The sequence below is a fragment of the Diabrotica virgifera genome, chromosome 2 (assembly GCF_917563875.1).
Source record: "Diabrotica virgifera virgifera chromosome 2, PGI_DIABVI_V3a".
In the NCBI taxonomy this organism is placed as follows: domain Eukaryota; kingdom Metazoa; phylum Arthropoda; class Insecta; order Coleoptera; family Chrysomelidae; genus Diabrotica; species Diabrotica virgifera.
In genome coordinates this window covers 58,551,718-58,577,966 of record NC_065444.1, presented here as the reverse complement: position 1 = coordinate 58,577,966, position 26,249 = coordinate 58,551,718, and the positions used below count along the sequence as shown (strand labels likewise).

The following is a 26,249-nucleotide window of genomic DNA, read 5'->3' as shown; positions in this document are numbered from 1 at the left end:
TTATATATGTAAGTACCAATTAGTGAAATTAAACACACAGTTGTTATAAATATGTATTTGACGGTTGAAAGTCATCACTTTTATAATTTTTAAAACATTTGTCATTAATGTCACTGAATGTATTTTTTCGTAGCAACGAAGGGCATCTGACGTAATATGCTTAACGACGGGAGATTATCACCTTAATTTGCATGTCTGTAGCTTTCTATTGGTCAGAATCTCCTATGAATGAAATAATCACTATAATTAAGCGAAACCGCCTGCAGTGGGCAGGACATGTAGCCCGGGCCCCTGAATCGAACATGATAAAAAAGATTCTAACAGCGCAACCCGTGGGAATGAGAAGACCAAAACCAAAGCTGAGGTGGATGGACGGAGTAACACAAGATGCCGAGAAGATCGGTGTCGACAACTGGAAAATGCAAGCAAGGGACAGAACAGAATGGCGTAGAAAGCTTGAAGGTCGAGACCCTCTAAGGGCTGTAGCACCAAGATGATGATAACTCACAGTGAAGCGAAGAGAGTCGGCTGCCTGTCCCGCTTGACTATCTGACCGACTCTTTTTAGATTTGTGAAATGTTAAATACAAATATATAGAGTATTGGAAATCTTTTTTCGGAACATAGACACTTTCAATACAATAAGTTAGATTCTTGATTTGGAATTAACCAGTGTAAATTTCAAGACAGCATCGCGATGTTTCATATTTAATTCATTTGTTCAACTGTTCTGAACTGAGGTGCCCCATTGGATTGCATCGTTTGTGCGATAGCCAGTGGTAAAGGGATTCGTCTTCTTCTTCTGATAGTACGACAACCCGGGGTGGGTCTTGGCTGACTGCACAACTAGCTTCCATCTCGAATGGTTGTTCATGATAGTTGGGTCAGCAGGTAGCCCCATTGTTCTTAGATCTGACCATATATTGTCTCTCCATCGCAGTCGTGGGCGTCCTAAGGGCCTTCTTCCTGTGGGGGCTTCCTCCCAGATCAGTTTGGCAAGGCCGTTATTAGGGAGTCTATGGACATGGCCAGCCCATCTTAGACGCTGAGATTTAATATCTTGGACTACGTCGCTCGCCCTATACATCTGCTTGACCTCAGCATTTGTTCTCATTCGGGATTGGTTGGTATTACGGTCGTGATAAGGTCAAAAGACTTTTCTGAGGATTTTTCTATAGGTAAAGGGATTACAGTCGAACAAATAAATTGATTTTAAAACATCGCAATGTTATATTGAAATTTACAGTGGTTAATTGAAAATTAAGAATCTAACTTATTGCATTGGAAGGTCCTGTGTTCCGAAAAAGATTTCCAATACTGTATAAGTAAGAAGTATACAGGGTGAGGCAAATAAAGGGCCTATTAGAAATATCTCGAGAACTAAAGGCAACAGAATCATGAAAATTTGAATTAAGGGGTTTTGAAGAGTCATCTATTTAATGAAAATATTTTCATCTATTTGCTTCTTCCGGTTATACCGGAAGTTGCTTATAACTTCGTTTTTCAAATGGGACACCCTGTATATTCTTACATTTTTGGATTCTCTTTGATGTATTCTTTCTTAAAATATGAGGTTTTGTAATGTTATACAGGGTAATTTAAAAGATAGTTACGTTTTTTTATTAATTTCGTAGCAACATTCTCACCCTGTAGAATTGTAGCAGTTTGACATCTAAAACTCTACTTACGTTCAAATGACTTTTAATATGGTCTACTATTGTTAAGAATCACTAGTATAGTTAAAATTTTTAATTTTAGTATACAGGGTTGGTCGAAACTCGGAATGAGTATTTTCTGAGTTTTCTTAAATGGAATACCCTATATTTTAGTATTGTAATGAAATTATATTTTATGGATCTTTTTTATTTCTTAAGCATTCCCTATACCTAACTGCTTTAATTTGTGCTTAATTGTTAATCGCACCAACAATCTTAACTACGTAGGTATTTTGATAGCTAAACCATTATTGGTAATTTTAAGGATCAGTCTGGATTAATATGTATTTATTTCTAAAAAATTATTTGTGATTGAATTTTTTCACGGCCAACCTAATAAAATTTTACGTATTTTTTGTTGAAATTAATGTTTAGCTTGAATCACCAACAACTCACAAATTAAAGAAATTAGGTATAGGGAATACTTATAAAATAAAAAAGTACCATGAAATATAATTTTATTACAATACTAAAATACAGGGTGTTCCATTTAAGAAAACTCAGAAAATATTCATTACGAGTTTCGATTAACCCTGTATACTAAAATTTCAAAATTAGCTATATAGTAGACTATATTAAAAATCACTTGAACGTAAGCAGAGGTTTTAATGTCAAACTATTACAATTCTACAGGGTGTGAATGTTGCTACGAAATTAATAAAAAAAAACGTAAATATCTTTTAAAATACCCTGTATAATATTACAAAACCTCATATTTTAAGAAAGAAGATATTAAGGAGAATCCAAAAATGTAAAAATATAAACGTCGTATATATATGTCCCATTAAAAAAAACGAAGTTATAATACCGGAAAAAAGAGATAAAAATATTTTCATTTAATAGATCATAATTCAAAACCCCTTCAGTCCAATTTTCATGATTCTGTTGCCTTTAGTTCTCGAGATATTTGTAATAGGCCAGTTATTAGTATAGTATAGTTGATCCAAAAGATGGCATAACCCAGACATCCAAAGTGAAAGTTATCCTTCAACACCAAATTGTTCTATATGGTCCACACAATGTCCAGAAAAAAGTCACACCATTTTGAGCGTCGGGTTTGGGGGGAGAGGGGGAGAAATCGGTAAATTCGTAGTTTTTTAAGTTTTTCGCCAATATTTCTAAAACTATGCGGTTTAGCATGAACAACGTTCTATACAAAATTGTTCTACATTAAATTTGAAATATAAAAGGCCCTATGCATCATCTTTCTAAAATGAATGGTTCCAAAGTTACGGAGGTAGTATAGTATAACTGGTCCAAAAAAAGGCCTAACCAAAACATCCAAAGTAAAAGTTTTCCTTTAACACCAAAATGTTCTATATGGTCCACACATTGTTCAGTAAAAAGTTGCACCATTTTGAGCGTCCGGTTTGGGAGGGAGATGGGAGAGAAGCCGGTAAATTAGTAGTTTTTTTACGTTTTTCATCAATATTTCTAAAACTATGCTTTAGCGTAAACAATATTATATACAAAAATGTTCTACATGAAATTTAAAACAAAATATGTTCTATACATAATTGTTATAAAATCAACGGTTCCAGAGTTACAGAGGGTGAAAAGTCGAAGTTTTCGATACTTTTTATATTTTTTTGGGCAATATTTATGATATAACTATACCAAAAACCCAGACATCCAAAGTGAAAGTTATACTCCAACGCCAAATTATTCTATATGGTCCACATAATGTTCAGAAAAAAGTCACACCATTTTGAACGTCGGGTTTGGGGGGAGAGGGGAGAGAATTCGGTAAATGTAAAAAGTATCGAAAACCGCCACTTCTCACCCTCCGTAACTCTGGAACCGTTGATTTTATAACAATTATGTGTAGAACCTTTTTTGTTTTAAATTTTATGTAGAATATTTTTCTATAGCACATTCCTTACGCTAAAGCATATTTTTAGAAATATTGACGAAAAACCTAAAAAAACTACTAATTTACCGATTTCTCCCCCATCTCCCCCCAAACCGGACGCTCAAAATCGTGTAACTTTTTACTGAACAATATGTGGACCATATAGAACAATTTGGTGTTGAAGAAAAACTTTTACTTTGGATGTCTGGGTTAGGCCTTTTTTTGGACAAATTTTACTATACTACCTCCGTAACTTTGGAACCGTTCATTTTAGAAGGGTTATGCATAGGACCTTTTTTATTTCAAATTTAATGTAGAAAAATTTTGTGTAGAAGGTTGTTCATGCTAAACCGCTTAGTTTTAGAAATATTGACGAAAAACTTAAAAAACTACGAATTTGCAGATTTCTCCCCCCTCTCCCCCCCAAACCCGACGCTCAAAATGGTGTGACTTTTTTCTGAACATTATGTGGACCATATAGAACAATTTTGTGTTGGAAGCTAACTTTCACTTTGGATGTCTGGGTTTGGGTAAACTATACCATACTATATCTGCCTCACCGTATATAGGCCATGCCTAAACGAAACAGACACAAAAATGAAATTCTAGCTACTTATAAGTCGTTGGAAGAACAAGTTTTTTTCTATACGCAACAAAAAGGGCACAACGATTGTACTGAAATTGTAGTGAAATGCATTTCCTGAGGTAAACTGTCTCGGAAGCAAACTGAACCACCGTTCTGATTTTCGGATGAGAACTATTAGAGGGGAAAACCATTACAAGTTAGAAAAATTAGCATACGATCCTGAAATCTTAATGATTTTGTCTAATTTTACACAATTTGAAATAAAATGCTTCAACAAAACACAACAACGATGAATTTGAAAATATCGTTTCGTTAATATGCAGTAAAATGTCTAATAATGTGTTCTACTAAGTCACTGAAAAGGAAAGAGAAGAAGAGCAACCTAACAGAAAAATCTGAGTACCTAGATTGACAGAGTTACTAAAGGGTGTTTCTAAATAAATATGACAAACTTTAAGGGGTAATTCTACATGAAAAAATAATGACAGTTTGCTCTATAAACATATGTCCGCAAATGCTTTGTTTTCGAGATACGGGGCGCGGGGTGTTGAAAATTTTTTTTCATACTGCCAATTTATTTGCGAAATAGTCTGGCAACACGTTATTTTCTAGGAAACCGCTCGAACGATTTTTATAGATTTTGGTGAGTAAGGGTCTTTGAATGCGGCCGATATCATAGTGGTAATTGCATTGTTATCAAATCGTCCGTTCTTCTGGAAATCTACTGAACTTTCTTATTTCAAATGGAACACCCTGTATATACTGTATATACTGTATATACTGGATACTGATTATTTTTCATATGAGATTCCCTATACCTAAATGCTATGATTTCGGAGTTATTGCTACATTTATTAAAAAAAAATTTAAACAATTTATAAAAATCAATTTTTTCGGCCCATGTAGACATTATGTTTAGTCCAGAAAGCCACTGCGCATCCGCTAGGAAAAATATTCTAATTCGGATTTTTTGCACAATCTTACTCAAAAAGGACTCCTTTTAACAAATTTGCATGTTGCCAGGACCAAAAGATGGTCAAAAATGTTTTAAACGTTTTTTTTTTTGTTTTTTTCCTAAAATTATTTTTTTTGCACGGAAAAAAGTTTTTTTTCGATTTTTTGGATCATTCCAAACAGAAAAGGTCTTTAGTGACTTTTCTCTAAAAATGATAGTTTTTGACATATAAGCGATTAAATATTGAAAAATTGCGAAATCGGCCATTTTTATCCCTCAAAAACTATGTGAAAAACTGAAAATTTAAATGTTGCCAAAGTAGATAGATACTCTTTAAACATCGATTCATGAAATCCCGAAGAGTTTTTTGCAATACAATATTCAAAACTCCTTTGTTTTTTAATTGCTAATCGAGCATGCGCGACACTATTTTCCACTGACAGTATGGTGCAAATGAAAGGAACAAATTCGTTATTTCGTAAACCGGCGACTTTAAGAAAAAATCCCGAAACAGGTCGATTTTTATTTTTAAGTTATGATATTGTGGCATATATGGTATACTAGTGACGTCATCCGTCTGGGCGTGATGACGTAATCGGTGATTTTTTTAAATGAGAATAGGGGTCGTGTGCTAGCTCATTTGAAAGGGTCTTCAATTTTCTATTCAGTAATATAAACATTTATATAATTATTTATACAGAGTGTCCTTCTACTTCTTTTTTTGTCAAATAATTTAATTTAATAAAAAATTTTTGGACACCCTGTATAAATAATTATGTAAATGTTTACATTACTGAATAGAGAATTGAAGAACTTTTCAAATGAGCTACCACACGACCCCTATTCTCATTTAAAAAATTTATCGATTACGTCATCACGCCCAGACGGATGACGTCACTAGTATAGCATATATGCCACAATATCATAACTTAAAAATAAAACTCGACCTGTTTCGGGTTTTTTCCTTAAAGTCGCCGGTTTACGAAATAACGAATTTATTCCTTTCATTTGCACCATACTGTATACACATGCAACGGTGTCGCGCACGCGTGATTAGAAATTAAAAAACAAAGGAGTTTTGAATACGGTATTGTAAAAAACTTTTCGAGATTTTATCAATCGATGTTTAAAGAATATCTACCTACCTTGGTAACATTCAAATTTTAAGTTTTTCACATAGTTTTTGAAGGTTAAAAATGGCCGATTTCGCAATTTTTCAATTTTTAATCGCTTATATGTCAAAAACTTTCAACTTTAGAGACAAGTCACTAAAGACCTTTTCTGTTTGGAATGATCCAAAAAACCTAAAAAACCTTTGATATATGCAAAAAAGATAATTTTATGAAAAAAAAAACAAAAAAAAACGTTTAAAAAATTTTTGACCACCTTTTGGTCCTGGCAACATGCAAATTTGTTAAAAGGAGTCCTTTTTGAGTAAGATTGTGCAAAAAATCCGAATCAGAATATTTTTCCTAGCGGATGCGCAGTGGCTTTCTGGACTAGTTAGGTTCTTTAGATCATTGGGAACAAAAAAGGTCTATGTAATTTTTCCCTAAAATTAATCGTTTTCGAGTTATAAACAATTGAAAGCTGAAAAAAAACGAAAAATGACGATTTTCAAGGTTCAAAAACACAAGTAAAAAAAATAATTTTTGAAATTACAAACTACTTAAATTTAAGATCTAGCCTTCTTCTATCAGATTCCTATAAGAATTTTCATTTTATTTGGCACGTTGGCATATGAGAGAACGGGCGATCAACGGTAATTAACAACTAAAAAATAATATTTTAAAATGACACAAGACTCAATTACTTATCGGTAACTGATAAAATAAGGCTTAAACTTGATTTTAGGCACTTCGTAGTTTCAAAAATAATATTTTACTTCTGTTTTTGAACCTAGAAAATCGTAATTTTTCAATTTTTTTCAGTTTTAAATTGTTTAGGTATAAGTCGGAAACGATTAACTTTAGAGGAAAATTACAAAAGACCTTTTTTGTTTACAATGATCCAATGAATCTAAAATAATGTCTAGCCGGGCCGAAAAAAATGATTTTTATAAATTGTTTAAAAAAAAATTTTTAATAAATGTAGCAATAACTCCGAAATTATGGTATTTAGGTATAGGGAATCTCATATGAAAAATAATCAGTACCTATCCCTTAGGAATTCCAAAACGCATAAAATATACAGGGTGTTCCATTTGAAATAAGAAAGTTCATTAAATTTCCAGAAAAACGGAAGATTTGACAACAATGTAATTACCACTATAATATCGGCCGTAAGACCCTCGCCCACCAAAATCCATAAAAATCGTTCTAGCGGTTTCCGAGAAATTACCGTGTTGCTAGACTTTCTCGCAACCCTGTATGTCCGCAAATGCTTCGTTGTGAGATACGTTGTGTTGAAATTTTTCTTTCAAACTGCCAATTTATTTATTGGTCTAAGATCGGTTGAGCTCTGAAAATGAAATTTGGTAGGTTGTAAGAGACAGTTATTGCGCATTTTTGTGACAGAAATAAGAATTTTGTGTTCATCATTGGCGCGCATACGGGTAATGGTCTGAATTTTTTTAAAGAAAAGAATAGTACGCCATTGACATATTTCAAATTAAAAATTATTTTTAAATTCCACGTTTAATTTATGATGAAAAACCTCCCTTGTCTTATTCTCATATGGTACACCGTTTTTATGAAAAAAAAAATTAAACATATTAGTGCGTATTTTTTATTTCATTAATATTATCAAGCACTATCTAATACAATAATAATAAAGTTAAACAATAACAGAAAATACCACTAATAATATTTCAACTAGGCTCAAAGCTACAACAATGTTTAAAATGACCTTCTTCACTGGTGCCAGAAGAATTTTATATTCATCATTGGCGCACGTACGGGTATTGGTCTGAATTTTTTTAAAGGAAAAACTAGTACCCCACTGAGATATGTCAAATTAAAAACCATTTTTGAATTTCTCGTTCAATTTACGACAAAAAATTTTTCTTTGCCTTTTTTCCACATGAGGCACCGTTTTTATGCAAAAATATAAAACATCCTAACGATTACAAAGTATTCGAAATAAGTTTCTATGCATAATGCATATGGAAACTACCTCGAATACTTTGTATGAGTAGGACGTTTTAATTTTTTGTATAAAAACGGTGGCTCATATGAAAAAAGGCAAGATATATTTTTTGTCAAAAATTATACGAGGAATTCAAAAATGTTTTTTAATTTGACATATCTCAGTGGCGTACTATTTTTTTCTTTAAAATAATTCAGACCATTACCTGTATGCGCGCCAATGATGAACACGAAATTATTATTTGACTGGCAAAAAATGCGCAATAAGTACCTCTTAAAACCTACCAAATTTCATTTTTATAGTTCAACTAGCAATTTCAATACCCCTTATCTCGGAAACAAAGCATTTGTGGACATATGTGTTTATAAAGCAAACTGTCATTATTTTTTCATGTAGAATTACCACTTAAAGTTTGTCAGTTTGTCATACTTATTTAGAAACAGCCTGTATATATACTTCTGCAAATAACAGAGAAAAGTAGCCAAAAATTTAATTAAGAATTTAAATAATTAAGAATTTTATAAATAATTAAAAATAAAGTTCTTAACATTATTTAAAATAATAGAGAATTAAAAACAAAATAGTGTACTTAAATAAAATTATGGAAAAACTTACGAGCCACGTTCCTAAGCCAATCGAGGGCATTTTCTGCCCTTCACCCACTTCCATATACATTTGAACGGCCATGTTACGACTGACAAGACACAATTTCAAATAACCCCGTATCTTCCTTCTCCATCTTCCCACGCTCAAAAGACACGTACATTCCAATACATATTTAATGGCAAACTCCAAAAAGATGCGCAATTTTACCCGAGGTTCCGAAATTACCTTTTCAGGTGGGCATTTCCAATTAAAAATTTACGAAATAATAAAACGGTCTAGGTCTCAATCGATTTTCATTTTTCTGACGCAGGGAAATGGGTGATATTTTTAGAAAGATAATAACATATTACTTTAAAAACTTTTTATGATTGAATAATTGTGCAATTGATAATCGGAATATTTAATAAACGGAAAGACAAACTAATAAAAAGATTGTCACTCAAACTCAAATCAAAAATAACATAAAAGATAAAATATTTATAGCCATATTCGCCCATACACACGGGCAGGGGGGGGCCGTGGCCCCCTTAGCTTTTCGGGAAAGAACAAAAATTAAATTTATATTACATAAACATATTTTTGTCGAAAAATTATTGGATAATTTTGAGAGATAAATTGGAAACAACATATTATATTTATTAATAAAAAAAACTCACATATTGGGTAATTAATAGTTTAACAGAAAATCTGTGTCTGCGACAGCGGTCTATATGGAATGTGCATAATACACATTTCGCACAGTCACGGTATCAGGTATGCTTAGTGTGACCAACTCCAATTCAGTCGAATTCGGGACAATGCTGAAAAAAATACCTAAAATCCGGGACTTTTGAATGAAAATCGGGCCATTTGTTATTTTTTTAAATATAGGACTCTAATATCATCATTTTATTGGTTATTTAACATTTTTATGTTGACAATGATATTTTTGATGGGCTTAATCAAATGATACGCCCAAACACCTTCCCGAGCTGCTGTCTCTAAATCAATGCTCGATGAAGCTGTTGGCTTGAAAAATTGAGTCAATTTTTTGCTGCTGGACGCGGAGCAGATACCTCTTCGGTGTTTTTCACTTTTGATGTGACTTAGTTTAGTATATCCGCTCTACCACTGTGGGCGATCGAAAATTCCGATCTACAAGTATCACACTTTGTCACTGTTAGAGTTACTTTTTTTTTCAAAAATATAAATTCTTCTTCCAATATTTTATTGAAAGTGCAATATCGTTTTCTGTTTTTACTTTCTTGTGCTGGTTCCATGTTCATATTAACAATAATAATATATTGGAATGAAAAAGTCAGGTCAAAAACAATTCCGAGATGGTCACTAATCGATTTTCGGATTCAAACTGATTACTGTACTGACAATAAAATAAATGTTTAGATAAAAAAATCATATTGCAACGCAGCAGATTTGAATTTGGCTCAAAGCATGCAACGGTTTGGAAATTAATCATATGTCGCGAACGAACTCAAGAGGTTTATCTACTTAAAGTGGTTGACAAAACCGAAAAAAAAAGATGCATCAGCAATCATTACATTACATCCTTCGATGCGGCATGCGTGCCTAGGCATGATTCATTGTGACATGAATTATTATTGTTTTTGAATGGTCTTTTCGGAAGACGATAATTAAAACACACAAATAAAAAAAATTCCACAGTTTTCGTTTTCTTTCATAGAACTATTAAAATTTATACCACGATAAAAATTTTTTTTTTCGTCTCAACAATTTAATTTGATGTAAATTCTTAGAATAAAAACGAAAATATAGATTTTTACCAAAAAGTTGAAAATTCGGATGGCCCGGAAGCCTTGTCCGGGACGCCGGGACACAACTTCGTAATTCGGGCCATGTCCCGGATTTTTCGGGCTAGTTGGTCACACTAGGTATGCTATCAGTAACGAAAAAATTGAAAGAGATTAGAAACGTGGGAACATAATATGTATATACTGTAATCGACACCCAAAATTACAAATTAACCCTTTAACGCTCTCTGGTAGCTATATATATCATGAGCTATTACGGCTTAATTTGTCATCAGAGTTACGGTGAAAACAATTTTTATAGGCGAAGTCGATACACTGAATGCTTGCTGGTAGAGTCGGACAAACATAAGTTTGGGATTGCGACGTAGCGTTTTGCGCAGACAAGCAAACCATTTCTACCAGTGGCGGACGAAGACAGGCAGATTTGAAATAAATTTTTATAAGTAAATTATAATAGTACCTAAATTATATTTAATTAAAGCGAAGAATGAATTTGTTTCTTTTTATTTTCATAGTTTTTAATAATTATGAAGCTTATAATCAGTTGCATTTGATAAAATAATGAGCAAAATGTTCGTTTTAAACGAATGTCATAACTTTCCATTAGGACACTCCTATTATTTTCGGTTTTTCTCCACCTGTAATTTGTTCGAGATAATTTGAAAAATATCTTTTCAAAAGCATGATGGTTTAAATTTTAAATGTATCAAAACATACAGACGTGAGAACAATTCATTTGAGAAAAATAAAAATTATGTAGAATCGTATGTAACCTTGGCGAGATTTATTTTTTGTTTACAGTTTTTCGGAAATCGAAATCTAAACAAATTATCGATTATAAATACTTGGTACTTCTGAAAAAACATTCTTCATAACTGTAAATTGTAGAAAGTTGAACTAAAACGATGTCAACAAAATATCAATTTAAAATACATTATCCATTATACAATTTTATTTTTTAAGCTGAATAATTACTTTTACTATGTTACCTAAAGCCTAATCCAATTATCGTTTTCCTTAATGTTTCCTTTGACCCTGGAAATTCCATTTGTTTGTTCTTTAGTTTTTGATAGATATCTTAAATAAATAGAAATCGTTAAAATATTTGGAAAGTAAATCTTCTTTTATACTTTAAGTAAATAAAATCGTAAAATAATTGTATCTATCTACCATTTTTGTTAAAAATGTATCTATATCAGTGTGTTTACGAAAAAACTTTTATTTCGTTCTAAACGGGTACAAACAATTGTTTTATAATTTTAGTTACTCTATTTTATTTACCATAAAAAATATAGGTATCAATTTCCCATTAACTAATAATTTTTTAACTTTTAAACTATTTACCATTAATTGTAGGGGATCTTTTCTCGATGGTGTAGAAGTCGTATATAATATTTTTGATGGTTTTCACTTGTCCACTGCTCAATTCAATTTTTTTGGAACGACAACGTTTTCTTTTTGGACTTTTAAAAGATAAACTAGTCGATCCATTTTTATTTACGTCTCTACCTTCTTTTCTTATTTTGGTTAAGGTGTTTTTGCTTATACCCGTCGCTGCTAGAATCCTATCCCTACAATTACCAATGTTAAATGTTACTAAACGAAAATATTGCGAAAAAAATTGCAAAAGATTGGCGTGAAAGAAGAAACAGTGCCTAAAAACTTGTGTATTTGGTCAGAGCATCCTTCCTGTTAGGATGTATGGCTCATAAACATGGACATTAACAAAGGCCAACATAAACAAAGTAGAAAGGACTCACAGAAAATATATATTGTATTAATTCATGTTTTATTCCATGTTGGGAATAACACTTCAAGAAAGAAAACCAAACAAATGGATAAGAGAGAAAACAAACGTAAAAATGTAACTGAGCATATTCAGGGTTAAAGTGGAGATTTGCAGGCCACAATGCGAGACAGGAAGATAAAAGATGGAATGCTGAAATACAAAACAGGAGACCGTGGACGCAGCTGCAGGAACTCACTGGAAAAGCGCAGCTAAGGACAGACAGATATTGAAAGATTTGGGGAAAGCCTATGTCCAAAGGTGGATAGAAATGGGCTAAAGAAGAAGAAGAAGAATCTGATGAAACTTCATAAATACAATTATAATAAGAAAATAAGAATAATAGTAACTTTAATATCAAGAAAATAAAATGTCATTAACAATACTTACGTCAATTTACTTAAAAGTATTAACAGGTTTTCGGTTGTTTTGAAATGTGCTGCCTCTTGTTCCATAAATGTAGTATTATAAATGATTGCTTTTGCTTGGCTATTCAATCCCAGCCCTTTGATTCCTATCTTTTTATGAGGCATATTGTTAAATAACTAATGACTTAACTTAACGCACTAGAGATACACTAAATGTCTTAATAATACACTAATTACTACTACTAATATACCAAACACTAAGCTAAAAACTATTAAAATATCCGACAGGATCAAACCAATAAGTTAAACACTCTCTGCGATACGTAATGCACTTCTAACTACGACACTGGCAATCAGCAAACTGGCCGTTTCCATGGTAACGCTAGTAAACAAGAACCACTGCGCATCATCGAGTTTTGAATCATATTCCCAAACTTATGTTTGTCCGAGTCTAGGTGTGAATACCGAAAACTTGTATGCGGCGTGGCAACCACGTGCTTTTCACAAAACTGGTAGGATAAGCTACCAGTGGCCCTTTCTGCAAAAGTCTATGTAAAAAATCGTTCAATTTTATTTTTGTTTTTTGCACATGTGTCATTTGGAATAAACTACTTGGACAAAAATTGAAGGTAAGTGTCAAGTGTACTTTCTTCATTATTTTTAACTAGCAGATAATTCTTTAAAAGCACTGGCGTAGTTATTGCAATAATAAATATGTTTATGAGAATTGTAACCCAAAAATTAATTGTTTTTATTTCTCCCGTCATACAAACAATTTTTAGTTTTTCGTTTTGACACTTATGCCAGTTATTAAACAATATTGTGGCAACAAATTTCTGTAAAAATCTTGTTGTTTGACATTAGCGATAGGAAAATATTTTTAATCATTTTGAGGATTGTACCAAATAAGAGGTTATTTTTTCACATACTAAACCAAAAAATCTCGAGATCGTAGTTTACGCCCAATACTAAAATTTTTACGGATACATTAAAACAAAGTTTAGTATTTATTTGCTAGACAAGGTTCTATAAGACTTTAAATTATTTATTAGACCTATTTGTCATTACAATTTTTCCAGTACATTATTTAGGTTTGGTTAGATTTTTCCAGTACATTACTCCTATGTTTTTTTAGATGTCTAGAAACCGACCGCTTACAGAAGCTGAACTCCAGTATATAGGAGACCATCTAAGTGATGAAGAGTATTGTCTTTCCGAATTTGATGGAGATGAGGATGCGGACGACAATTTCCCTGGGACAAGCTCAATTTTCAGAACTCCGTCACAATCCTCGACTACTAGTATCGACAGCCAGCCGAAATGTTCCAGTACTTCAGTACAGCACTTGAAAAGAGTGCGCCAATGTACTCTTACAAGAAATACAAATAATTCTAGTGGAAACGAAGATTTTGATGATTCGGATCAAGATCCTGACTTTGATCCAGATGACGGATTTGGTTTCAAGCACAACAAGCTGGTTTTTCTTATTAACGATGCATAATGAACTACTTTTACTATTCAAAAGTATAGTTTTACAAAAACAATAGTTCTGCCCGTTAAAGGGTTAAATGAATCATTTATAATACTGCAAAGAAAATCATATCAGCAAGAAATCCGATCTCTGACCGATAATCACTATGAGCCATTTGTCTTTGAGAACTGGCACTATAAAGTGTAAAATCTGTGACGTGATTATATTTGTTTTCTATATTAAGTTTTGTGTACACCAAATAGAACCATCTTCATAAGCACCATTAATAGTATGGTATAGTTAGACCCAAACCTAGACATCCAAAGTGAAAGTTATCCTCCAACACCAAATTGTTCTATATGGTCCACATAATGTTCAGAAAAAAGTCACACCATTTTGTGCGTCGGGTTTGGGGGGAAGGGGGAGAAATCTGCAAATTAGTAGTTTTTTAGGTTTTTCGTCAATATTTCTAAAACTAAGCGGTTTAGCATGAACAACCCCCTACACAAAATTGTTCTACATTAAATTTGAAATAAAAAAGGCCCTATGCATAACCCTTCTAAAATGAACGGTTCCAAAGTTACAGAGGTAGTATAGTATAATTAATCCAAAAAAAAACCTAACCCAGACATCCAAAGTGAAAGTTATCCTCCAACACCAAATGGTTCTATATGGTCCACATAATGTTCAGAAAAAAGTCACACGATTTTGAGCGTCCGGTTTGGGGGGGAGATGGGGGAGAAGTCGGTAAATTAGTAGTTTTTTTTTACGTTTATCGTCAATATTTCTAAAACTATGCTTTAGCGTAAGGAATGTTTTTATAGAAAAATGTTCTACATAAAATTTAAAACAAAAAAGGTTCTATACATAATTGTTATAAAATCAACGGTTCCAGAGTTACGGAGGGTGAAAAGTTGAGGTTTTCGATACTTTTTATATTTACCGATTTCTCCCCCCTATCCTCCCCCAAACCCGACGCTCAAAATGGTGTGACTTTTTTCTGAACATTATATGGACCATATAGAACCATTTGGTGTTGGAGGATAACTTTCACTTTGGATGTCTGGGTTTTTGGTATAGTTATATCATAAATATTGCCCAAAAAATATAAAAAGTATTGAAAACCTCGACCTTTCACCCTCCGTAACTCTGGAACCGTTGATTTTATAACAATTATGTATAGAACGTTTTTTGTTTTAAATTTCATGTAGAACATTTTTGTATATAACATTGTTTACGTTAAAGTAAGGTTTTAGAAATATTGACGAGAAACTTAAAAAAAATAATAATTTACCGGCTCCTCTCCCATCTCCCTCCCAAACCGGACGCTCAAAATGGTGTAACTTTTTACTGAACAATATGTAGACCATATATAACATTTTGGTGTTGGAGGAAAACTTTTACTTTGGATGTTTGGGTTAGGCCTTTTTTGGGACCAGTTATACTATACTACCTCCGTAACTTTGGAACCATTCATTTTAGAAAGATTATGCATAGGGCCTTTTTTATTTCAAATTTAATGTAGATCAATTTTATGTAGAGGGTTGTTCATGCTAAACCGCATAGTTTTAGAAATATTGGCGAAAAACTTAAAAAACTACGAATTTACCGATTTCTCCCCCCTCTCCCCACCAAACCCGACGCTCAAAATGGTGTGACTTTTTTCTTGACATTGTGTGGACCATATAGAACAATTTGGTGTTGAAGGATAACTTTCACTTTGGATGTCTGGGTTATGCCATCTTTTGGATCAACTATACTATACTATAAGTAATTATATTTTATATTTTAAAATAAATTCATATTAAAAAATAATTTTTAAAATTTATTGAACAGAACAATTTTATTTAAATGAAAAACAGGTGATTTTGCATGATGAATGAGTGTTATATACAGGGTGTCCCAAAAGTAGCGGAAAGGTCGAATAATTCGCGAAATGAACATCGGATCGAAAAACTGAAAAATATGTGTTAAATATTTCTCAAAAATCTATGCAATGACACTAAACAAGTCGCCCACTCCAACCCCTGGGTGTGGAGCGGGGGGTAACTTTAAAATCTTAAATGGAACCCCTAATTTTTGTTGCAGATTTGGATTTTCCTTGTAAAAATAAGCAAATTTTATTCGAGCCATTTTACAAATTGTGGATAGATAGCGCTATAATCGGAAAAAACGATATATCGTGATACCATAGCAACATTATAGAAACGGTCGAATATCTCGAGAAATATACTTCCAAATGAAAAACTAAAAAAAACGTGTTTAATATTTTTCAAAAATCTATAGAATGACACCAAACACGATTTTTCATTCCACACTCTGGAGATGGGGTGGGAGTTAACTTTAAAATCTTAAATAGGAACCCCCGTTTTTATTGCAGATTGAGTTTCCTCCCCAAAAAATAAGTAACATTTTTTATTCGAAACTTTTTTAGAATTGTTGACGGGTGGCGTTATAATCGGAAAATGCGATTTATTTGCGCCATCTATCAACAAACATCTATCTAAAAATGTTTGGAATATATGTGACTTATTTTTCATAAGGATTCTAAATATGCAAGAATAAAGGGGGCTCCTTTTTAAGATTTTAAAGTAAAAACTTGGCTCGGCACATACTCATGGTTAGTCTACTCGCCAAAGTTGAAGGCAGGGCTTTGCAAGCATTGTATTCTTTTCAAACCGGTTTTAAAGAGAGGCGCATTTGGTTCTTTTTTAATAAAAGCTCATCAAGACTACAAACATTTTTACGAAGATGCCCGATCACATGAAAAGGGTAGTTGGCATCTAGAATCTACAAACAAGGCCAACAGTTTTTGTGATTCGATCGAAATGAAAAAGAAAAACATTATTGAGCAATTGGATAGTGGGATTAAAAACTAGTGAATATTAATAGGAAAAAACTTAAATCGCGTCTTTAATTTTTTGTGGTACCCATGACATTTCCATTTAAAAACTTGGTCTAGTATTTAAATGTATGAATAATTTCTCACAATAGGGTTCAAACTAGGTTTTTTAGGTGGTTTAAACTACAGTAGACTCCCTCTATAACGAGAACTGAAATGGTGGATTGATTATCTAGTTATAAGCGGATGTCGTTATAATAATATCAACAATAATATTGAAATGTTTTGATGTATCTTACGTAGTTTATTAGGTATCGATGGTCAACGCACGAATCAGAATTGTCAGCACCACGTCGGAGGAATTCCTCATTGACACCGGGCTTAGACAAGGAGATCCTCTCGCCCCCTGCTGTTTAACTTCGCACTGGAACATGCAGTAAGAAAAGCTCAGCCACAACTGACAAACGGATTTGCCGCCCAAGGATCAAAAATACTATTGGCCTTTGCGGATGACGTGGACACAATTACACAATCCACCAGAGATGCAAAAGAAGTTTTCACCCTATTCGAGAACGGAGCCAAGGAAGTTGGTCTTAAAGTCAACGAGGACAAGACCAAGTACATGGTGGTTACGAAGAACCCAAGACCAAGGGTTAGACAAAACGTAACAATTAATGCATACAACTTTGAAGTCGTCAAAGAATTTAAGTACATGGGAGCGATCATAACATCTGAAAATAAATATGAAAAGGACGTGGCAGCCAGGATCATCGCAGGAAACAGGGCAAATTACTCATTAATGACCCTACTTAAATCAAAAATACTCTCAATACCAGCAAAAATAAGAGTGTATAAGATAATAATTCGTCCCACAATAACGTATGGAAACGAAACATGGACTCTGAACCAGCGGGTAACGACAAAATTACTGGTACTAGAAAGAAAGATACTGCGGACTATCTATGGGCCTTACAGATAAGAGACTACAGGAGAATGGAGAAGAAGACACAATGATGAACTCCAGACAATATATGGAGATGAAAACAGAGTACGCTACATTAAAGCAAACCGAATACGATGGGCGGGTCACGTGCTAAGATCGAGTGTCGAAAGACTTCTGAACGCCACATTCTGGGAAAGGCCCGATGGCAAAAGGTCAGTTGGTCGACTAAGAAAGAGATGGAAAGACGCAGTAGCCAGTGACCTACGCAAAATGGGAGTACAGCAATGAGAAATAGCTGCTCAGGACCGACAACAATGGAGGGAAATAGTAAACGCGGCCAAGACTCACATAGAGTTGTAGAGCCAAATGATGATGATGATGATGCTGGTCAAACTGAACAGTGAACAATAAGACTTCGCCGTCATAAATTGTAAATTTCCTATAATATTCAATATCGGTCGATAAACAGGCAGAAGTTTATTACAGGCGGCCGAGTTTATTACAGCACTGGCCTCGATAATAAGACAGATGTTGGGCATTTGTATGTACAGGAAGTTGGAGCATTTATTTATTTGTGACCATTACAACGCTAAAAACAGGTAAGGGCACGTATTTTTCGATTTCAATTTTCCTCGTTATAACCAAATATGCCTCGTTATAGAGCATTATAGTTCAATAGGAATTTCATGGGACACCTAATGTACCTCGTTATAAGCGAAACCTCGTTATATCCGTGTTCGTTGTAGAGAGAGTCTACTGTATATTTTGTCATCCAAAATATACAAAAATGTAATGTGCAACATCTTCACGTTTGGTCCCCCCCTAAAATTTTTTATATGGGCGCCCTTGTTTATAGCTATACAGGGTGTTTAATTGGGAAGCAGAAATACTTGAATGGTGAATAGAGATCATTGAGGAGGCGGTTCTAGATATACTACATTTATTGCCTCGCCGATATTTATAACTGAGATAAACGGTGTTTGATCGATTTTGCATATTTCTTTCTGGATCCACACCTTTAGAACCACTTTGTATATTTTTTGAGATTTGGTACACATAAATATGTCTCATTTAGAACCCAAACCACCCAACTACTAATCACAAGAATAATCCAAGTTCGGATTAACAAAAAATATAAAGTCATTGTTAACTTGAAACAACACCCTGTATATTGAAATTTTCAAAATCCCTTTCCGTATTTAAAAAGAGCATAAAAAACTTAATTTAATTGTTCGCTTCAATATTTTGCGCAGACAATTTAAGGACTTTTGAGAACTCTGAGATTAAAAAGCAGGTAATATTAACTTTTAATAATAAATTATTAAAGTTAATGAATAAATACTCCTTTTAAAAATAATCAATACTTATTTACTACACTGAAACCACCCACTTGGTAATCACAAGAAAAATCCAGGTCTTGATTAACAAAAAAATATAAAGTAATTGCGACATTAAAACAACATCCTGTATATTTAAATTTTCATAATCCGTTTTCACGTTTGAAAAGAGCACAAAAAACTGAGTTTATAGGTTCGCTTCAATTTTTTGCGCAGAAAATTTAATGACTAGTTTTGAAATTAAATAGGTATGGTCCTTCTCAGAGGCACTTTTAGGTACGTCACAAGTGACCGAAAAAAAGGTAAGTCCGTGATAATACACATTTATAACATTTATTCTAACATGACATGTAAGTTAAATGTGACAGTTGTCAGAATCGTAATCAGCCAAATATAAAAAGGGTATTGCAGTATAACCCCTTTATTTGTAATTTGTCATTGCATTGCATTTATAAAATGGTATTTTCTTTGATTTGTATAGTCTTATAAATTCTACAGATTATAGTCGTATATATAATTCGTAAATCATTTTTTGTTCGATTATAGCGCCATCTATCAACAACTACAATAAATGTTATAAGTGACTGTGATTACGGACGTACCTTCCAACTTAATGTGTTAGAAAGAAATCGACAAACTCTGACGCACTGAAAGATGCCTCTGAGAAAGAGAATATATTGAAATCTTTAAGAATTCTGATATTAAAAGGCAGGTATTAACTTTTAAAAATAAATTATTAAAGTTAATGAATAGTTATTAATTTTAAAAATAATCAATACTATAGCGATATTACAGTTAAAATAAAAATTATATTACATTATATTTACAAGTTTAGTTCTGAATTCTATCTATAACTTACTTAATTTACAAAATCGCGCGTTATATATACAAAACTTTATTTTCTGGAACATTCAGGAGATATCCGCGCTCATCTCCAACACCGCTTGGTCCATTCTCTGACGTCACGTCTGCTGTTTTCTCGATCTTTCTAGGCGCGGGAACGGTTACTTGCGGTCGGTCGAAATTAACTCTTTCGTTACACTACTCCCCTCTTAAGATCTGAGCGTCCCGCTCAGCAACTGTCGATGAAGGCACAGGATGACGCAATCTACAGGACTCTCCAGCTCTGCATACACCACTCGAGAAGAAATAAAAGTCTACTATCTTTAAAGGGAACGACATTTTTGGGTTAATGCAACACACAGTAGCGTGCACGAGTGCAGCATAAGGTAAATATGCGCAATTTTACCCGAGGTTCCGAAATTAACTTTTCAGGTGGGCGTTCCCAATTAAAAATTTACGAAATAATAAAACGGTCAAGGTCTCAATCGATTTTTATTTTTCTGAAGCAGAGAAATGGGTGATATTTTTGATAATCGGAATATTTAATAAACGGAAAGACAAACTAGTCAAAAGATTGTCACATAAAATCGAAACATAAAATAAAATGTTTATAGATAATATAAATAGGTACCGGATTATACTTAAGTTATACAGTAATGAGCGCGCTAATAACCGGCAAAATAACGCAAAAGATGGAAAACACATTAAGTTGTGGGATAAAAAGAAATGAAACTAGTGGAGGTGGGAGATTTAGCGATGAAGACCTATACATTTACATTCTACTTATTGTTTCCCACCTTTAGTATCGGACGAGTTTGGCAACTGCCACTGTGACAGCTTTAGTTGACATACTCCTCTGATACGTCTAAAGATGAGAAAGAATAAATAGAATGAAAGTGTATAGGTTTTTATCGCTAAATCTCCCACCTCTACTAGTTTCATTTCTTTTTATCTCACAACTTAATACTTTTGCGTTATTTTGCCGGTTATTAGCGCGCTCATCACTGTATATTATATGACATATGGATGTTTTAAGAAAAAACGTATGTGCAAGCCAAGAAAGAGAGTAAGAAGAAGAAGAAGAAAAAACGTATCTAGCTTTAATATGATTCTGACTTTACAGTGGTGATCAAGAACGGTGGTCACATGAAATAAGAGAGTTGGTAGATACCAAAAGGAAAGCCTATCAAATCTGGATACCAAAACGAAAGCCTATCGAATCTGGCTACAAACACAAAATCCAGAAGACTGGAGAACATACACTTACTACACTTACTGGAATAGTTAATTCACGAAACGTGGGACAAAAAATGTGAGTCTCTGTCGCCTGTTAAAAAATTTAGTATCTGAAGCATGGAAGTTTATAAGAAACCTCAGAAAAGATCAAAACGCAACAGAGAGATTAAACCCGATAAGTATGCCCGTATTGACGGAAGCAAGATCACATTGCGAAATAAACTACAGGCATTTCAGTACAGATTTAATAGACGAAGACGAAGTACAATGAATCAGTAAGGACGAGATAAGACGAACCTTAAGGGCCTATTCACATGACATGCGCTTAACGCGCGTTAAGCGCCTATCATGTGAACGGACTCTAAAGGAAATGAAAAACAGGAATGGCAGAGAACCTGGAAATATCGTATGACTACCCACAAAAGAGGAGACAGAGAGAAACGTAAAAATTACAGAGGCATAAGGGTTATTAATAGCACATTGGGGAGGTTGTACGCACAATTGATAAAAAAATTGAATCGAAAACTAATATGAGAAAATAGAAGATCAGAGTGGACTTTCCGTGCTGGCAGATCTTATGTTGATAATATATTTGTATATCAACAAATTATAAAGAAAAGATCAGACAGAAATTTACTGACTCATTAGTGTTCGTTGACTTAGAGAAGACCTATTGTACAGTACCTAGGGGAAGTCGGGGCAAAGTGAACCAGTTAAGATTTGTCAAATAATATGACTTATACGAAAATAATAATTACGACTATTTTTTGTTCATACGATAGCAGAACCATTTGGCTACATATTACAATATCTAAAAACTAAAAAACAGTTTTATGTAATATGCTGTAAACATATTTCCCAAAAGTCACAAAAAGTTCACTTTGCCCCTCAGTCGGGGCAAAGTGAACTTTGTTTTTGGGGCAAAGTAAAACATATCAGATCAATTAAATATTTAATCAGGAAATACAATTAAACAAACTTTAAACATAAAAGATTCTATATAAACTGGATTTTTCCATATCTGAGTCTTTTAGAGCGAAGCTTTCCCATGATTTGAGATGCAGTTATTACCGAGATATCATCTACCTCTGGAAAGACGAAGATGTTCCAGTTTCCTCTGTTCTGTCTCATAAATTTTACTTTATACCCGTTTTTTAATGGATCTTTAACTTGGACAACAAATTCTTTTTTTATTTTATCATTAGTTAGTAGAACTAATATAAAATCTTCGGCAAACACATTTTTCGTTGGAACTGCAGTAAGCTGGTTTGTTTGCAAAATTTCAACATCTTCATCACTGAAGGTTTCCGTGTCACTGGAATCTTCGCCCAAGTGGGCGTCATCAACATCATGGTCTTCGGAGTCAGAAGATTCTGGAAAAGCAATTTTTCGTTTCACTGCAACTTTTTTTTCTTTTTTCACTATTTTTGCCTTCTGTTGTTCTTTTTCTGCCTTCAGGTCAGCAAGATAAGGGGAAGATGTTATTACCGTTGTAGATCCTTTTTTTCTTTCCTTTCTCAGAGAAGTTTTAGGAGCTACTTTAGGGACAGGCATTATATCTCTTGGAGATCTCGCTTGGCTAAAATTGGCTGAGCTTGTGGTATGGAGTTCGTTAGCTACCGAAACATTTTGCAGTTGATAATGTGACGAGCTAGAGGGTTTATGGATAGGCGATACATCTCTTGATGGCACCAAGTTGTCTAAAATGTTTGAATTTTTGACAGCGTCTTGAACTTCATTAGATGTTGAACGAGTTTGTTTTATTTGTGAATTATGTCCATAAAATTTATTAGTGGATAGTGAGTGTCGGTAGATTTTCATCTGCAGTATCACGAGTGATATTTTCTACACCGCCATTGTCATTATTTTGAGTTAAAAGGGGACAGTCAGTAACTTCTGCAGCCGCAAATGCCATATCTGTGAAAATGTTATTATCATAAGAACAAATTCCCGTTCTTGTAAAACCGGATAAAGCATTTTCAAGTATTGCAGCTCTCATATATGCTTGACCAAATATTTCGCTCACATCATGTATCGTCACGACTTTACCAGGATTATTTCTTAGCCAATTCTGAACACCCTGGTTATAATATGAACTCAGCCGAAATATAAATGCAACATTAAGAGGCGGCAAACGATGAGACGTGTGTGGGGGAATTGTAATAATGTGAACGTTACTTTTTCTTGCCATTAAAATCAAATCTAAATTTTTAACATATATTGAATGACCGTCACAAATAAGTAACTGGGTCTTCTTCTATTGGCTTAGCCATATTTTATAAAATGTTTGAACCATCTTGGTGCAAAAATATCACTTTGCATCCAACCTGACGGATGAGGAACTACTATACTTTCAGATGGTAGACTCCTTGAGAAGTTGGGATTATTTTTTACACGAGGGAATATCAGCAGAGGTGGTATATATTGACCTGCTGCATTAAAACAAATTTCTGCAGTGATGAGTGTACCTCGCTCTGCAGAAGAGAGGCTACCGACCTGTTCTTTTCCTTTAAGAGGTAACACTTTGGATTATCTATTTGGAACTGTACTAATTCCGGTTTCGTCACAGTTATAAATTCTACTGGGATAAAATTTGTAAGTGTCCATAAGATGTTTTATATGATAAAAAAACTTTTTTACATTTACTTTATTAAATGCAGATGCTCGGGCTGAAGATGTTGCCTTCGGTGTTCGAAGAAATAAGTTATGGTGTCTTTGCATAAATTTGGAAACCCAGTCTCTTCGTGCTAGTTGTTTTTCTTGAGAAAAAGTGTGCGGAATATTATTTATTTCAGCATATTGATAGGCAAAGTGCTTAAAATTCTGAATCGTTAAACCAAACAAATGTCGTTCCATGTCAAGAACATCGAGATATTTTTTTGTTAAATTACTTCCATGTTTCTTTATTTGATATTTGGATTCTACTCTTTGTATTGATTTCAAAAATGTATAACACTTGATGCTTAAAGTGATTTGTTTATGAGAAAAATAAATACAAAAGCAAGAAAACTGAATGAATAAAAATTATTTTTTTACAATTTGATAACATTTAGAATGAACATTTCACTACCAAAAATTTTAATAATTATATTCAAAATGACTTTTGAAAAATGATTGTTAAAATTTTGAATAATTATTGTTAAAATTTTTACATAGCGAAATGTTCATTCTAAATGTTCTAAAATTGTTAAAAAAATAATTTTTATTCGATCCACTTTTCTTCTACTAATCAATACAAAGAGTAGAATCCAAATATCAAATAAAAAAATATGGAAGTAATTAAAAAAAATAAGGGATGATACGGGGGGTGAGAGAGTGCCTTTCCCGGCAAGCTTAAATATGGCATAATATTTCCCCCTTCAAGTATTAGGTATTTGACATGTTTTTGCGTTTATTCTAAAAATCAGTGGTTCAATAGTTATTTATGATGTAAGTGTTAAAAGTACAATTTTAAGGCACGAATGTGAAGGTTTGCAGAATGAGCGAAGGGAATTCTACAATCCACATGAGTGCCTTAAAAATGTACTTTTAACACGTATATCATACAATATTTTATCTGCAAACGTGTTAAAAATGCAATAATACAGTTTAAATTAAATTTAAAAAAACCTTTAATACATTGAAATAAGATAGTTTTAAATTGCATCGTATATTACGGACCTTAGCAACCATTGCTGACTTAATTGTTTACGGAAGTTTTGAAGCATCTGTCAGACGTCCGTTAGTTTTTTAAAACGCAGTTGTGGATTTTTCGTTAAAATGCAAGAAAATATCGTAGAAAAAGATAAATTTCAAAATATATAGAGGTAGCGGCCAGTCGAGCTATCCTGGATTTGTTGCCGAGGAAATCCAGAATGCAATATGATATTGCTTATAATAAGTTTGAGAAATGGTGTGAAGCGAAAGCCGTTTCTGGGAAATATACTGAAAATGTATTTCTGGCGTATTTTGAGGAGAAAGCAAAGGTGTGGAAGGCATCATCTTTGTGGTCGAATTATTCGATGGTCAAATCTGTGCTACGTATAAATAAAATTTGACATTTCACTTTTAACTGCAGTGCCTTAAAATTTTTAAAGCGCCCAGTGCTTTAAAGTGTCATTTATCTACTCTGTCATATTATGTATAGATTTTTAGTTCGTGAAAACTGTCATTATAGATAGCAGTGCGTGAAGGGTTTAAAGTGTGCGTGAAGTAACAATGTATTTTAAATGGGATTTACTTTTTCGCACACTTTCACATAATCAAATATCCTTAACTTTCGCGTTGTCATGGTGATGACATGTGAGCAACAACAAAAGTTTTGGCAGTTTTGTGGTTTAAAAGAAGTTCTTCTTCTTCTTCCTCTTTATAAGCAATTCTGCTTGTTCATTGGCGGATTGATACCTCTATGGAAGGTTGTCGCTCCATCTTTTGCGCGGTCGGCCGATACTTCTTCTGCCGATTGGTGATTTATCTCGTGCTATTTTGACCACACGTGTCTCCCCCATTCTGGTTATATGGTTGTTCCATTCTTTTTTTTCTATTTAGTGTCCATTCGTTTATACACTGTACGTTACATTGTCTTCTAATATCTTCGTTCCTCTTTCGATCTCTCAGTGTATTTCCTGTAATTCTTCTCAGTACTCTCATCTCTGCCGTTTCCAGTAGTCTTTGTGTTGTGGCTGTATCGGGTCTTGTTTCTGATGCATATGTCATTATTGGTCTTACACTGGCTTTATAAATTCTTGACTTCATCTCAGTGTTAATATGTCGGTTTCGCCATATAGTGTTATTAAGGCATCCTGCCAATCTATTTGCTTTTTGTACTTGATTTCTCACTTCTTTGTCTAGGTCTCCGTAACTTGACAATGTAAT

General features: G+C 33.4%; 2 protein-coding genes across 2 annotated transcripts in view; one reads left to right on the top strand and one right to left on the bottom strand.

Moving 5' to 3' along the window:
* The window catches only part of LOC114337843 (1,5-anhydro-D-fructose reductase-like), a 52,944-nt gene that overhangs the window by 21,979 nt on the left and 4,716 nt on the right, over window positions 1-26,249 (bottom strand). The gene's annotated exons all lie outside the window — the stretch shown is intronic.
* Window positions 11,886-15,953, top strand: LOC126880048 (uncharacterized). The gene is made up of 2 exons (XM_050643684.1): window positions 11,886-13,352; window positions 13,859-15,953. Exon 2 carries the CDS (start codon window positions 13,859-13,861, stop codon window positions 14,222-14,224), a length of 366 nt encoding a protein of 121 aa, XP_050499641.1. The 5' UTR covers window positions 11,886-13,352; the 3' UTR covers window positions 14,225-15,953.